This window comes from Miniopterus natalensis, chromosome 3, assembly GCF_054644295.1.
Source record: "Miniopterus natalensis isolate mMinNat1 chromosome 3, mMinNat1.hap1, whole genome shotgun sequence".
Taxonomy (NCBI): Eukaryota; Metazoa; Chordata; class Mammalia; order Chiroptera; family Miniopteridae; genus Miniopterus; species Miniopterus natalensis.
The window spans coordinates 22,385,442-22,398,176 of NC_142083.1; the positions used below are offsets into that span (position 1 = coordinate 22,385,442).

A 12,735-nucleotide genomic window follows, 5' to 3' on the forward strand; every position below is an offset into this window, starting at 1 on the left:
ATGAACAATGTCATGGTAGGTTTATCTTTCTGTCTTAAGTGGACATGTGAATATAGTCATTTTTCACAGCTACTGGAACAAATCACCACAAACCTAGTGGGTTCAACAGCTCAAGATGCGTATCTCAGAACCGTGTAGGGCAGAAGTCCCGGGGGCAGGGCTGGTTTCTGAGCTTGAAGTCTCCCTTGTCCAAAATCAAGGTGTCTGCTGGGGACCCTTCTCAGGAAGCTCTGGGCAGAACCTGCTTCCTGGCTCATTCAGGTTGTTAGACACATTCTGTTCCCAGTGTTTGTAGATTGAGGGCTTCATTTGCTGGCTGCAGGCTGCCGGCTGCTGGCTGCTGGCTGGGAGTTGCCCTCAGCTCCAGAGGCTGCCACATGCTCTGGTTCCCGGTCACCTTCCTCAAAAACAGCAATGCCAGTCCCTCTTCCTCTGCAGCCACGTCTGTCAGACTGACTCCCCTGCCTTCCTCTTCACTTCGAGGGGCTCATGAGGTGACACTGGGCCCGGCAGAATAATTCAGGATTATCTCCCTATCCAGCTGACTGGTAACCTCAATTCCGTCTGCAAAGCCCCTTCACAGCAGTGCCTAGGTTAGTGTTTGATTGGACCGCCAGGGGGCAGGAATCTTGTGGGGACATCTTTCAAATCCGAGTCCTGACAATAATGGAGGCAGACAGTTCATCTGCATAAGTGCGACAGTGGCCTTGATTTTAAAAGGCAAAGGCTCTTAGAACTGCCCTGATACCGACGTTTCCAACATTGTGCCAGAATTGCTATTGAGGCCAGCGCATTAACTGGAAGGACCACACTGAGGCTCCTCTTACAGAGCCAACCCCTGCTTGCTTTCAAGAAGTCAGAAATTTCTCCCAAAAATGTAAAATACATTTTAATAATTACAATTGAATGTATACTTTCTCCCTTCCAGGAAAAAAAAAAAAATGAGAAGGACAAATGATCTTAGTTTTACTGTGTTTTCTGTACATATCTTTCCTTATACGAAGTATATTTGTATTCTTATGATTTCTCCCCTTTTTCCCACCCACCACCCCTACCCTAGATATTTTCATCCTAAAACAAGATGGCAGGAGGGTGGTCTACAGACGCCTTCACTGTCTTAATTAATCTTTCACTAAACAAAGATTGGCTCTGTTCCTCTGTTTCACCCAGCCAGAACTACACAATAACCTCTGACCAGATTACCTGAAGTCTGGGTTTTCTTTGGCCCAAAAAAAGACTACCAAGTGAGTCATCAAAACTTCCAAATTTATGAGATAGCAGTTAGGAGAGATGGGTAATCTAAGAGATTAAAGGAAATGTGGTTTTTATTTTTGATCATTTCCTTCCCATTTGGACATGGGGCTTAAATTGTTTTGATGCAGGGACTATTTTAGCATTGTTGCCACAAATTTAAGAGGACTTTTTCCAAGAAAGAAATTTAAGGAGCCCGGACAGGCGTGGCTCAGCAGTTGAGCGTCGACCTAGGATCCAGGTGATTGGGGTTCAATTCCTGGTCAGGGCACATGCCAGGGTTGTGGGCTCGATCCCCTGCAGGAGGCGTGCAGGAGGCAGCCGATCAATGACTGTCTCATCGTTGATGTTTCTATCTCTCTCTCTTCCCTCTCCTTTCCTCTCTCTGAAATCAATAAAGATATATTCAAGAAAAAACAAAAGAGCAAAGAGGGATGGGACGGATACCAAGCAGGCAGCTGGCCGGGAACAGCAGAGCGACTGGGGCTCTCTCTCCCTCCTTCCCTCCCTGGTGGCTGCCTGTTCTAACCACTCAGCCCTTCCACGCTGGGCAAGGTTCATGGGTGGTTAACGTGACAGTGAACCAGAATAAACCCATCTGGGAAGGCCTGGAAATTGCACAGAGTATAATGGGGTAGAAGAGAGGGGATAGGACACAGAGCTAATGCAGTTGTTTCCTCTGAAGACATTTTCTCGATTGTTCTTACTGGTGTCTAGTAAGGTCTCAGTGAGCACTCAAAGCAATCATGAAAATAAGAAACGCACCTCGAGGAAACATCACCTAGATAAGTGAGCTTTTAACAGATTCCCAGCTTCAATAAGTCTTTGAAGTATGATTTGTTAAAAGTTCCTGCAAGTAAATAAATTGAAAGATTACATGACCACATGTGGAGAATTAGGTGATGAATTGAAATCAGAGTTGGAGGGGTGGTTTGAGTAATAGCTATTAATAACCCAGAACATAAGGCCAAGTCTTGAAATTCTTCAAACCCACAATCTGACATTTAGAAGACAAGTGGGCAATTACCTATAATCCCTTGATTAGTCAGTTTTGTTCTCCTACCTCTTAGAAGACGGAGGATTCAAAGTACGAGGAATTGGAGGGCCTCGGTGTTGCTCATTTTTATTTAGCCACGCTGCCTGTTTTCCTGGAAGCTGCCTGCTCGGTGAAGCGAATATTGAATTTCTGTTTTGCAGTGTTTCCTAGCATATTAATTTATTATATGTATTTCATATGTACATTAGGTTGTGCCTGGTTAATAAGAAATAATTTGGTTTAGCCAAGAAGGAAGAAAACATAGGTTTCTATTCATTTTTAAACTGAAGTCGCATTTTGACCCATGACGTTTTCTTTCTGCTGCTGTTGCATCTGTATTAGGGCCATGGCCGGGGAATGGATTTGTTTCTAGGGGAACGCTTGCTACAGAGGTGGTGGGTGGCAATGGGTGAGCTGGATGGGAAGTCCACTTGCGGAGCAGACGTGCCAGGTTGGATGTGGCAGCTCCCAATGTGAGATGCACCCCGATTCTGAGTCAGCACAGTTGAAAGGAGACCCCACCACAAATGTGCCAGAGTGAAATGTTTTAGACGTTAATGAAACACAGGGCAGGGGGAGGGCGGCCAGGGCACTGGGCCCCATGGCAATGCTCTAAGCTTGAGATATGGTCTGGTAACTCGAGGCGCTGTGAGTACAGCTCATTCCCCGCGTACAAGTTAGGAAACGACAACTGTGGATGGTCAGGGAGCACAAAGAGCCACCAGCACAATTAAGTTCAGTTAACGGTGTTAGCCACACAGCATTCGCTCTTTTTTCCCTGTAATTTAGCCCAATGGGAAACTTTCAGCAGACATTTCATAGAGCAGTTAACTCTGTGGCATCCATCAATTTTAATTGGAATCGTGTAGCTAAAACCCTGGGTAGTACTTGAAAGCGATAGGGTGTCTTTCAACACAGGTATTCCTGGTTCCGCTCTCGGCTTCTCTGGAACAATGTGCCCTAATGCAGAGCTGACTCTGGAAGACACGGATCTGTGCAGATCTAAACAGGGCCGGTGTTGACTAGTCGATGCAAGAGGAGCTCCTCCATCTGTCTACTGGTTTCCGTTTATGAGTGCAGGAGGGTGTCAGGATGGGGCTACCGATCAGAGGACAGCACACGGCCGCGTTCACTGCCGGCCCCACGAGGTAGCTGATCTTTAGGCCCCTGGAGCATCCTGTCCCTGCAGCTCAGCAAAGTAATTACCAAGGCATCACTGTCCCAATTTATAGAGAAATTACCTTCCTTGGGAGAAGACAGTAAGTTGCATAGCAAGAATCTAAACGGCAAGACTGCTGATCTTAAAAAGGAAAGAAAAGGAGAAATTTATTCCTCTGGAAATTGTTCTGGACTTGGCTGTAATGACGGACCCGTTTTAAAAACACAAATGTCCTGCCCAGGCCAGTGTGACTCAGTTGCTTGGACTTCATCCTGTGCACTGAAAGGTTGCTGGTTAGATTCCCTGTCAAGACACATGCAAGAGGCAGCCGATTGATGTTACACTCTCACATCAGTGTTTCTCTCTCTCTCTCTCCCTTCCTCACTCTATAAAAATCAATAAACTATTCTTTAAAAAATTATTTTAAAAACACAAATATCAAGAGAGAAGTCAAGAGCCTTTCAAGTAAATTCAGTCTTCTGTTATTTATACCCAATAAAACTTTCCAGGGGTGTAGCTAATCAATACTGGTCACCGCACTGGGTCCTTAAGGGTGGTGTTTCAGATGATGTTCCAGAAAGTCCCTCAAAGTAATGAGGCCATAATACAGACTTCACTCCAGCAGAGCTAGGAAACTGCCTGGTCCTCTCCCTTGTGTCCAGTGTCCTCCCCTCCCACATCATAGGATACCAACAGCTGCAGTTCCTATTCACTGGAAGCTGTGAAGACTGAGGTTTTTAGGGGCCTCTTCTGCCTGAAAGAGGACTGGCCGAAGTGCAAGATGTCAACCAGGCAAGAGAGCAATCTGGACCAAGCTGATAGCCACATATTTAGTGGCACTCATGTGACTTAATCAGATTAGCAATGGGACAAACAAAGCAGTGCATCATCACATCTCATCAATGTTCCTTGCATAGTTGAGGGAAGATGCTTCATAAGCCACACCCCTCCTCAACACACATGCCCCTAGGAAGGATTTTTAATTTTCTTATACATGTGACAGATTTGTTCTGAGAGAGAAGGGGCTTTGGGTACAATTTCTGAGTCTAGGGGGGAGAAGCAGGGGGTGGGACTCAGGGACTCTCTTACCACTTTTTCCTACTGGGAAGTTAGATCTTCCCTGTCCCAGGGATCCTGTCAGGAAGGAGGGTTCACCACCCCAAGGCAGAAGCTGTAACACTTCACATAGAAGTGTTGTCGGTATTTGCCCAGTTGTAGTATCTAAGGAATCGAGGGATTTTGTTTATATTTTCTAGTTGATCATCTAGAAATACCTTCTAAAAACTTGTATGAACCCACTGTAGATAAGCAGTTTTCAGGGAAGGAGTGGCTTGTGAAATATTTAGGGATGATGTTGAGAAAAGTTCCATTTACCCTTGAATAAAACAAGCTTTGTATTTGTTTCCTATTGCTACAGTGACAAATTACCACAGACTTAGTGACTTAGAACAAAACAGATTTATTGTGCTGCAGCTTCTGTCGGTTACAAATTAGACATCAGTCTCATCAGTTTAAAATCAAGGTGTCAACAGAGTTGTGTTTCTTACTAATGGTTCCTGGGAGAATCTGGTTCCAAGCTCCTTCAGGTTGTGACCAGGATCCAGTTCCTGTGGCTGTAGGACTGAGGTCTCTGTTTCCTTGACAATGGTGAAATATAAAAATAAATTGTTTCAATTTTATCTATTAAATAAAAAGTATATAGAATCTACTTTGAGCAGAAATTTCCAAATGATCTATCTACTGACATTTCAATACAGATTATAAAGATTATTTCTAAGGGATAGGTGTTATACCATCATTGTGGTTTTTATAAATAACCTACAAGTATTTGTTTCAATGTCACATTAATGCATAGAATTTTGCTGTACCAGTTTCTAGCCAGATGTGGAAATCCCCTCCTCAAGGGGGACAGAGGGTGGTCTAAGTCCAAGGAGAGGATGGAACTCTGTGGGTTGAACATTGGCTCTTTGTTGAACATGAAAGACCATAATTACAACTAACTGTGCAGTGACCAACACACAGTGTTATTGCCTTTTTAAAAAATTTTTAAACAGTGAAGCATGCACAGTATGGTACATCTTGTGTTTGGGAAGAAAGGGAGAAAAAGAAGGCCCTCCTTTCCTCCAGAATGAAAAACCAAAGGTACTGATGCTGTGTTTCGCTCATTCAGGAATAGTTGAGTAAGAGTGGAAACCCAACCCCAAAGGCTTGTAGGACACTGCACCCCACTGAAAAAGAGGCATGTGCATGTATCACTCTGTTTAAAAATTTATATTGATTTTCATCCTACCTGCAGACACTGCAGTAACTCCATCCTACCTGCTGTATCGTAGAGAGGTGTGTGTGTGTGTGTCCCAGTCATTTCCCCTGTAGGGACCCTAACTTATAAGTCTTTGTCATTTCTCAATATCTTAAATATGTTAATATAATAGCCAGTTAATAACTTTTTTTAATTTCAGAGGAGACTAGACTGGAATAGAACAGAAATTAAAATAAAGAAAAATGCTTAGATTAATATTGACAACTTATAATGTTGACAAAGTTGTTAATTCCTGATCTTTCCAATTGGTTCATTGGTTGGCCCTACCCATTTATTGATTACCAGTAAAGATAGGCTGATGATTATAAAGTTTATTTGTGTGAATCAAGAGGCAGCCCACCCCCGTGGCAAAGCTACTCAAAAGAAAGACTGAGCGTTCATGGGTGCAAGAAGAATATAGAGAATTTCAGACCAGGGTGTTCATGAGCTGTCCTATGAAGTCTCTCAAGTCTAAATTCTATCACTCTTTCTTTGGAGATATGACCTCATCAAAGTACAAAGAGGCAAGATTTAAGATACAACCACTGCCGTCCAGCAATCTTCTGGCCAAAGAGGTCTGATTGGAATTTTTGAACAAACCTATTTCTATAACAGCCTCAAAGTTCTTCCTGGTGAAAATCACTTCAAGGAGAATTGCCTAAAAGTTCTCTCTTACAGAAGACATTGACCTGGTTTAGAATAATACCAGGATATATCTTACCACTTTTTCCCACTGGGAAGTTAGATCTTCCCTGCCCTAGGGATCCTGTCAGGAAGGAGGGTTCACCACCCCAAAGCAGAAGCTGTAACACTTCACATAAAAGTGCTGTCAATATTTGCCCAGTTGTAGTATCTAAGGAGCCGAGGGATTTTGTTTATATTTTAAGATCAGTAAATGCCAAAAATACTAATTTGAATTGAATAACCTTTCCCAGTATTACATTAAAATGCTGATAGATCCTATTTAATACATGTTCTGCAGAACTTTTTAGATATCAAAGGAAACATTTATGTTCAGTTGCATTTATGTTAATTCCTTAAAAAAAGCACCTAGTCCATCTATGTCGTGCATCAGGCCCTTGCTTTCTTCTTTACAGACCTGGGCTGCTTCTAGCTTCTCCACTTGCTGCCCTATCCATGGTTAGGAGACCAAGAACACTTTTATAGGTGGCTTTGGACAACGGCTCTGAGCCTCAGTTTTCTCATCTATAAAATAGAATGAAGTGTAACAGTGACGGATGTTGTGAAAATGAAATGCGAATTTGTGTGTCAATTACAGTGTGGGAGTGGAGAGTCACCCCATTCAACTTCTCCTGTAGGCTCTATCCGAGGCCACAGATTCTTGGGATCTGCCACGTGGCTGCCTGGGGCTCTCAACAAAGGGCATTACCCTCCCCAACCAAACCTCCCCCTAGACTAGAACTAGAGCGGTAGAAATTCTCAACACCAGCACCCCCAAATATGCAAATTCCCCAACTCCACCAGAGACCCCAGGGTGGGGCCCAGCAATCTACATGAACAGGTCCTCCAGGTGCTCCTGCTGGTAGCCAGCGTTGGAGAGCCATTGCCTAACCTAGATCATTCTCTTCCTTCCCCACGGCTTCTAAATTCTTTCAGTCCCTTTGTCCTTTCCTTCCCCAAACCCACCTCCAGAATCCCTCCCAGAGGCTGTGGTATTGGTAAGTCAGTCACTGCAGAAATTCTCAACTGGAACCCAATCCTATCCATGGTTAGGAGACCAAGAACACTCTTATAGGTGGTGGAGTACCTAAAAGCATTCCAAAGGTTCATCTTTGACTAGGGTAATCTGATGCTTTTTATAGGTCTGGCGACTAGGATTGTCTCATGTTTTTTATATCTCTCTGCTTCCTAGCTGCATTTCATTACAACTGGCTCCTTCTCTTGGCTCTATTCCATGTACTGGCATGTGCCAGTACAGGAAGGAGTTTGCTTAATTCCTGCCTTCAAAAGGTGCCATGGGCATCCCCATGGCTAAATTTTCACAGGAATCCCTCACTATGTTCTTAGAATAAATTTTTAGTTTACTCTGGCTGGACCAAAGTAGGTATATTTTTTAGGCAGTTTTTCAGTAAGTTGGAAGTTCTGTCTTTGAAAAATGTTTCACACTTCCCAAAGAAGAATCCTTTGAACCAAAGAGCTTCTGATTCCTTCATCGATGGTAAAGGAAGTAAGCTTTGAAGACTTCCTGAAAGTTTCCCACACTCAGTGGTCATGGGACACTGACAGATCACAAGTTCCAGTTCTGCACTCTTCATTTCTCTAGTTGCATTACAGATATCTGTGACTTTCCCAGTTCTAGGATGCATTTGATGAATTAGTAGAACTGGTTGAAGCCATCCCTACTCAGTAAAACTATATTTTTTATAAACATTCTGATAAGGCAAGCAAAGTATATTCTTTGAAACTAAGAGAGGAGGCGTGTTAGGAAGAGCATTCTCTTGGTGACCACCTTGAAGGTTGCTAATGGGTCCTTTTGCTTTGCAGGAATGTTAGTTCGGCCGGAGAGGAGGCCCGCAGGAGGATGCGGGAATGTGAGGGGCTCACGGATGCCCTGCTCTTCGTAATCCAGTCTGCGCTGGGGAGCAGTGAGATCGACAGCAAGGTTTGTTGTATTCACATAGACTAAGCTCCTTAGACAGTAAAGATGCCCAAAGGACTAAGCAATGACTGACACCAGTAGAGAGCTGTTTAATACTTTCACTCTGAAATATATCTTGATCTCTCTGTATGAATCCAACATTTCCTACTCTAAGCCCAGCTTAGAACTAGACACTTAACTCTTGATTAGCAATGGGTAGAAATGTAGATTGTTCTAAGTTACTCAAACCACACATGTTCAAACACACACACAAAACAGATGAGTGTGCAAGTATTTGCATGCTACATTAACCACAAGCGTCTAGCTTTATTTTATGAAATCAACTTTCAAAAGAAAGAGAAATGTTAAAACTACCTGAGATTTGAATAATCCTATATTCCTATAAGTTAGCATTTTAACAATTGTTAATTGTATCAAATGCCATTTAAAAGTGCCAGATGAAATCTAAGTAAATGCCATCAACACGTTAATCATCCGTGTCTATGCAGTTTTAGTTCACAAATCAAAATAGAACTGGGTGGGCTTTTCCAGTGTTTGAATTATTTTTGTTTTGTCTTTTGGTTAGTTTTTATCCACTCCAAATATAAATTTGTAATTTCATAATATCCTGATATAAACACAGACTTCACCGGCGCTTTTTAAGTAATATGTGTGATAAGTGTGGTCCTTAGTAAGAGTTTCTCAAGAGCCCCACTATTGACATTTGGGCTGATTAATTCTTTGTGGTGGGGGAGATGGTCCGGAGCACTGTAGGACATTAAGCAGCATCTCTGGCCTTTACTCACCAGATGCCAGTAGCATCCTCCCCTTATCCCCGCTTGTGTTACAAACAAAAATGTCTCCAGACATTGCCACATTTGGTCCCATGGGAGGCAGAACTGGCCCTGATTATGAACCACAGCATTAATCCCATGGTTTTCAATGCTGACTCAACAGAATTGCCTTCGGAGCATTTAATGAACACATGTGCCTAGACCCCACCACAGCTTTCTGCATCTAAGTATCTAACTCTGGTCTCTGATTTATGTACCTTTAAAAATTTACCAGTGATTTGAAGTGCATCTTGGATTGAGAGCCCGCCTTAGTAGATGCAACTTTGAATGGGCTCTAAGTGGGAATATGGTATAATGTAAGTTAGTTGTGAAGTCAGATAAAGAACAAATAATAGTGATTTTATCCATTTAGTTACTAACTGGCATGGGGGTGATTTAACAGAGTGCTTCTCAACATAACTTCACATTAGGGTGACTGAGAAATTTAGAAATTTAGAAAATGCCTGAGCCCTACTCCCTAAGTTTAGGACCGATAGTGTCTCCTGGGACTCCAGCCCTTGGAGTACTTGTTCACTCCATTTATGAACACTGCTTATCATCTTAGGACTGCCACTCAGTTATGGTTGCATATCCGTTTCCAAGACAAAATACGATGTAATAAAGATTTAATTATCCCCTCTTGTAAACATGCCATTTTAGATCTTTTAATATCATTGACAGGAATATTGAGTCCCTACAGAAGCACCCAGTCAGGATGTCTCAAGTATTTACAGATACCTGTTAACATCATAGACATGTGATTTTAAAGAAAAATAGGCAATTCACCGAAGGCAATTCACCGAAGCCCCAATGCCAGGATCTCAATATACAAATCAGTAACGACTAAGGCATTGGGACACTAAGCCTCTTACCATAATAAGGACCAAAAGAATTCTAATACAGTCTGAGCCTTGCAGTTGAAAATAGAAAGTCAACGGCCTCTTGCCTTGGCCAAGCCCCACGCCACCATTGCTGGTGGGGACAGCAGCCTTCAGGAGTATGTTCAAAACCAGAGTGCTGTGAGATGCACACACCTTTTTTCTGGCGAATCAGATGATGAGACTCCTGAAACTCTTGGAAGACTGTTGCGATTCTCTTAAATTCCATATTTTCTCCCAAAAAAGGAAATTGGAATAATTGGGAGAATAAACTACCTAAAATTTGAATAAGCAGATATTCCTGATGGAGTAGCCAGAGCACTGGAATTGGTACAGGGCGTGTTGGTGGGTAAGCCATCCCTACCTCCCACTGGCCAGTGACCTCAGCGCTGTGACAAGGGGGATCATCAGAGCTGCTGAGAAGATCAGATGTGATCAGTTGTCCCGCAGTGCGTTGCTGGTCCGATTATGCTATTGAGTTTTGCCATATTATTATCATTGTCCCATAGTTTCCCACTCATCCCTCTGCTTGGCCACCTCTGAGCTTTCACAATGACAAGTTAGAGGAGAGAAAAAAATGAATACACGTTCTCTTGACGGCCGGCGAAGTTAATGAACAAAAGAGCCTGGATTTCATGCGCACTATCAGCCCGGCTCCTGTAATTGGGACAGTTTGTTGAATGGGTAACATATGGTAGAGCAGTCTCTGGACAACTTCCAAATTAGCTGTTTCTAATAGAAAATAAGGAGTCAAAATGACCCTGGTGACCAAAAGGAACTGCTAAAAGCACTGTTGACAGCAACGGATGTCAAAGCAAAACCACCAGCTGCTGCACGCCTTCTGCTGGTGTCCCCAAGAAAGGCAGTGGCTGTCTTGTTTTTCTTTTATTTTAGCTGTCCCTTTAGAGAAAAGCACTTGAATTGTAACCCTCCTGAATCAAACTAAACGAGAGAGAGAGAGAGAGAGAGAGAGAGAGAGAGAGAGAGAGAGAGAGAGAGAGAGAGAGAGAGAGAGGAGAGAGAAGAGAGAGAGGGAGAGAGAGGGAGGAAAGATTGAGCCCCTGTGACCTCAGAGAGAGAGAGAGGAGAGAGATTGAGCCCCTGTGACCTCCCTTGCCCCCCGGATCTCTCTACCCACCTTCTCTCTCCCCTCCCCATCCCCAAGTTCTCTCTCCCGGTCCAGCCTCTCCCCAAATCACCGCCTGGCCACAGGCCCCTGATAAAGCCCTTCCCGAAGCTGCCGCAGATGCATGCAGATGTATGCAGATGTACTCTCCAGTTGTCATTTGTTAAACAGAAGCCCCGAGATGCCCCGGGGAAGACGAACAGGAAGAAGAGAAAGAAGTGTATTCTCCCAAGTCTTTGATGTAAGGAGAATCAGTTTGAGCTGATTTGAAAATCGTTCTGACTTAATGCCTCAACATTTTCCTTGCGGGGAGGGCCTCTCCTCTCTTTCATGCATCGTCCGGTGTTTACCTGCTTTCATGCTGGTGCCTTTTTTTTTTTATGCTGAGAGAATGCTTGAAATAGAAAATCAAGTTGACTCAAAGCCTGTGGGATTAGCAGCCAGGAAACCTTGAAAAGCCGGCAAGAAAGCCTTCACTAAGATGGCAAAGGCTCCGAAGACAGATCCTGAAAACCAGTTTCCCTGGTTGATTTTCATACCCCCCCAGTCAAGTCAAAGACATACTACCTCTGACCAGATTTCAGCCATAGAGGGGAGCAGTGCAGACTCCGGACCCTGGTGCCCCCCTTTCGGCCCAAACCCAGAACTAGAGAGAAGGGGCACAGTCTGCTGTGAGTTACCAGCAGCTTCGGATCTTGCTGCCTTCACCTATAAAAGGAACCAAGTTCTTTGCCTGAACTGTGGCTGCCACACAGTAGGTGCCTGAAGAATGATTAAATAACACTTCAGTTCTATTATTTTCCACCATTATTTTGTTCTTTTTTTATATTGGGTATTTTTTCCCTCGGCCCACAGTTCCTCAAACCCAGAACAAAAGTCAAAAGGTTGATGCCTTGGGCTAAATATGCCCCCACCCCCAAATTCATAAATTGAAACCTAATCTCCAGTGTTTGGTGGTGGGGCCTTTGGGAGGAAGTAGAATCACAGAGAGGTTTAGCTCTGTGCACACAGCAAGGTCACAGCTCCTTAAACGGCAGAGCCAGGACTCAGATGCAGACCAACCAGCTCCAGGCCGCATGCCCTGGACCTCCCCTCAGTGCTGTTCCACCATGGGTCCCCCAGGCCTCGTGTAGCCTTTACTGGGTGCCAGGCACTCTTCCCAGTATGTGCACAAAGGGTCTGTTTCCTGCTGCTGCTGTAACAAATGGCCACAAGCATGATGACTTAAAAACACAAATTTATTATCTTACCATTTAGGTCAGGAGTCCAAAATGAGTCTTGTTGGGCTAAAATCAATTTGTTGACAGGGCTGTGATCCTTCTGGAGGTTCCAGGGGAGAAGCTGTTTCCTTGCCTTTTACAGCTTCTAGAGGCTGCAGGCATTCCTTGGCTCGTGGCCCCTTCCACCATCCCTACAGCCAGCAGTGGCAGGTCATGTCCCTCTCACATCACTTCACTCTAACTCCTCTGCCTCCCTTTTTCACTTACAGGAGACTCATGATTGCATGGGTCCCCCAGGATAACCCAGGATCATCTCCCCATCTCAAGGTCATCT

At 43.9% G+C, this 12,735-nt stretch overlaps 1 protein-coding gene across 2 annotated transcripts in view; it reads left to right on the forward strand.

The window, feature by feature from the left end:
• CTNND2 (catenin delta 2) overlaps window positions 1-12,735 on the forward strand; it is a 688,599-nt gene that overhangs the window by 576,665 nt on the left and 99,199 nt on the right. For both annotated transcript variants that reach the window (XM_087815345.1, XM_087815346.1), the window contains one exon: window positions 8,251-8,368. In XM_087815345.1, the coding sequence (XP_087671471.1) occupies window positions 8,251-8,368 (118 nt within the window). The remainder of the gene's footprint in view (window positions 1-8,250; window positions 8,369-12,735) is intronic.